The sequence below is a fragment of the Pteropus vampyrus genome, unplaced genomic scaffold, assembly GCF_000151845.1.
Source record: "Pteropus vampyrus isolate Shadow unplaced genomic scaffold, Pvam_2.0 Scaffold593, whole genome shotgun sequence".
NCBI classification, from domain to species: Eukaryota; Metazoa; Chordata; class Mammalia; order Chiroptera; family Pteropodidae; genus Pteropus; species Pteropus vampyrus.
Genome location: NW_011889374.1, coordinates 136520 through 139899, shown reverse-complemented (window position 1 = coordinate 139899; position 3380 = coordinate 136520). Strand labels below are relative to the sequence as shown.

At 62.1% G+C, this 3380-nt stretch overlaps 1 protein-coding gene across 1 annotated transcript in view; it reads left to right on the top strand.

Annotated features, from left to right (window-relative positions):
• Positions 1–101: 101 nt before the first annotated feature.
• SIGLEC10 (sialic acid binding Ig like lectin 10) overlaps positions 102–3380 on the top strand; it is a 6738-nt gene continuing 3459 nt past the window's right edge. Inside the window, exons 1-7 of the mRNA XM_011384586.2 lie at positions 102–165; positions 248–631; positions 769–1053; positions 1335–1382; positions 1511–1774; positions 2839–2886; positions 3018–3271. Coding sequence (XP_011382888.1) covers positions 129–165; positions 248–631; positions 769–1053; positions 1335–1382; positions 1511–1774; positions 2839–2886; positions 3018–3271 — 1320 coding nt within the window. The 5' untranslated portion in view covers positions 102–128. The remainder of the gene's footprint in view (positions 166–247; positions 632–768; positions 1054–1334; positions 1383–1510; positions 1775–2838; positions 2887–3017; positions 3272–3380) is intronic.

The window sequence follows — 3380 nt, the reverse complement described above, 5'->3', positions numbered from 1 at the left end:
TCTTTCACGCCTCAGTCTCTCGGGCTCAGCTTCCGCCCGCCCTCCCCTGGGTTCCCCTTCTGCCCCTGCCAGGGCCAGACACGGCGTCCGTCGGAGGAGTGAGCCCGTCTCATTCCCCCCGTGCAGATATGCTCTCGCTGATCCTCTTCGCCATACTGGGGGGCGGTGAGTGGGCCGAGGGCCGGAGGGGCCGGGGCCGTGGCTGGGGCTGGGGCTGGGGTGGCAGCTCGCCTGTGTTCTCTCGCAGGGTCGCGGGCCGACTACGGGAGATTCTCAGTGAGGGTGCAGAGGACGGTGACGGTGCAGGAGGGCCTGTGTGTGCTCGTGTCCTGCACCGTCTCCTACCCTCGCCAGCAGTGGACCGACGATACCCCAGCTTACGGCTACTGGTTCGAATACCAGCCCACCATGACCACTGATCTTCCAGTGGCCACAAACAACCAGTCTCAGAATGTGCGAACAGATGCCCGGGGCCGATTCGAGCTTGTGGGCAGTCCCCAAAACGGGACCTGTTCCTTGCTAATCAGAGACGCACAGATGAGTGACAGGGCAACCTATTTCTTTCGGATCGAGAGAGGCACTTTCGTGCGATATAATTTCAAGGAAGACGTGTTCTCTCTGAACGTGATAGGTATGGAACTGGCTTGACTTGGAATGGGGTGGGATCTCCTCTCCTGCCTGCTACCCCTCCCTGCAGGAAATAGATCTCGGGGGACACCTCCTGCAGTACCCCGTCTGGGGACCAGGACTGTACCCTCTCTTGTCCAGCTCTGACACGGAAGCCAGATGTCTACGTCCCAGAGACCCTGGAGCCTGGGCACCAGGTGAAAGCCATCTGTGTGTTCGACTCGGACTTTGAGCGATGTCCAGCTCCCACTTTCTCCTGGATGGGGGCTGCCCTCTCCTCCCAAGAGACGAGACTGACGACCTCCCACGTCTCTGTGCTCACCCTCACGCCGAGACCCCAGGACCATGGCACTGACCTCACCTGCCGAGTGGACTTCTCCAGAAAGGGTGTGAGCGCCAAAAACACTGTCCAGCTCAACGTGGCCTGTGAGTTTGGTGGGGGACTTCAGGGTGAGCGACAGCCCCCTTTGGGTGGGGTTAGGGAGATGGGGCTGGCGGTGGGCAGCTCTCGGGGGTCCACAGACAGGAAGGGGCACAGTGTCACGATGGGAGGGGACGTGAACGCCGTTTGGTCCTTTCCCCACAAGCGTGTCTTTGTCACTTGTCTTTCCTGAGGATAGTCACACTTTCTGTTCCCCTAGGGGGTTCTCTCTGGCTGTGGGGAGCCAAAAGTTCCTCCGCAATGCCAGCGTGCAATCTCGTTGCAGATGCCCCCAAAGGCCTGAATATCAGCATTTCCAAAGCCAAGGGATCAGGTACCAGGGGCCCGTGGGGTGGCCAGGGCCGGCCAGGGGATGAGGGGGAGGAAAAGGTGTCAGAGGTGGGGGAATGGCGTTCAGCTCTGCAGCTCTTCGCCTGTCTCTCTCCCCTCCTGTCTCTGCAGTTCTGGAGCCACAGGGAGACGGGCCACGTCTGGAAGCCCAGAAGGGTCAGTTCCTACGGATGCTCTGTGCTGCGGACAGCAGACCCCCCGCCACCCTGAGCTGGGCCCTGGAGGACAGAGTTGTCTCTTGGTCCCGGACCTCGGGCTCTGGAGGCCTGGAGCTGGTGCTACCGGATGTGACGCCTGGGGCCGCGGGGCGCTACACCTGCCGAGCGGAGAACAGGCTCGGCTTCCTAAACCGCACCCTGAACCTCTCCGTGCAGTGTGAGTGTGACCCGCAGGGCCCAGGGGCCAGGAGGGGAGAGGGTGAGGGGGCCGGGGCGGCAGGCGGGGTCCCAGAGCTCAAAGGGACCCGGAGCCTCCGGCCTGTCGCACTGATGATTCTGGTTCCGATTCTTACGTAGGTCTTTTTCTCTCCCCGTCACCAAGCGATTCTCTGACACCAGCCGGGTGTCCTGCAATTGATCCTGACACTATCTTCCCAGTGATAGCATCAGACCCCTCAGGTTCAAAGCTCACTCTCACGAGGCTGCTCCCCTGCAGACGCCAATAGCAAATCCAGGTTGTCCCCTGTGCTTCGGACCACAGGTCGGAGGCTGGTGGGGAGACTTCCTCAGGCCCTTCTCCCGGCTTGACCAGTCTGCCACACAGGGCAGAACTCAGGGAAACACGGTGCTTACCAGACCACCGGTGTGTTAGGAAAGGGTATATATACCTCAGCAGCCGATGGAGGAGATGCACGGGGCCAGGTGCGGGGCAGGGCGTGGGGCGTCCGCACCCTCTCCATGGATCTCTGATCCAGAAGCTCTCCGGACCCCGTCCTTTGGGGTTTGATGGAGGCTTCGTCACATCGGCGTGATCGATGAAATCTTTGACCCCTGGTGATGGAACTTGGCCTCCAGCTCCTTCTCCCTTGGGAGTCCCAACCCTCCACTCACATGGGGCTCCCCTAGAAGCCGGCCCCCATCCTTAGGCGCTTCCCAAAAGTCACCTCGATGGCATCAACTGAGGCGGGGTGAAAAGGGGTCCGTTGTGAACAGCAAGACACCTTCATCGCCCTCATCCCGTAGAAATCCCAGGGTTTCCGGAGCTTGGTGCCAGGAACTGGGGTCTGCGGCCAAATTCGTCTTTCTTATCAAAAACCACCGTAACACAGGGACCTGCCCTTCTCACTCATCTGTTCCCTTGGGTGGTTTGTGTCACTCGGTGGTGAATCACCTCAGCGGGTGACTCGGTCCTCCTCCCCCGCCTGCCGCTGTCATTCGTCTCCGGGGACCCTTTGCCCAGCATGCAGCCCGCGTCCGACTGGTACCCTGTCTCTGTTGCAGATGCCCCAGAGCACCTGAGGGTGGTGGTCTCCCAAGCAAACAGGACAGGTAGGTAAGGGAGACGGAGGAGCCGGGGTGCCTCGGTGCCGCCCGGGGGCCCCGGGCCTCAGGAACGTGGGCTTGCACGAGGGTCCCCGCGCCCTTAGCCGTGCACCTGTCCTGCCTCTTCCATCCCACAGTCACAGAAAACCTCGGGAACGGCACGGCCCTCCCAGTCCTGGAGGGCCAAAACCTGCATCTGCTCTGTGTCGCCCACAGCAACCCCCCCGCCTCGCTGAGCTGGGCCCGGGGGGGACAGACTCTGCACCCCTCCCGGCCCTCAGACCTGGGGGTCCTGGAGCTGCCTCAGATACAGAGGGAGCACGAAGGAGAATTCACCTGCCACGCTCAGAACCCACTGGGCTCCCAGCATGTCTCCCTGAGCCTCTCGGTGGTCTGTGAGTGGGGGATGGGGGCATCTGGGGGCAGGAGAGCTGGTCCGTGAGTGGGGAGGGGGGCAATCACCAGAGAGAGGCCCCCCGGGGGGTGGGGAGGGGAGAGGC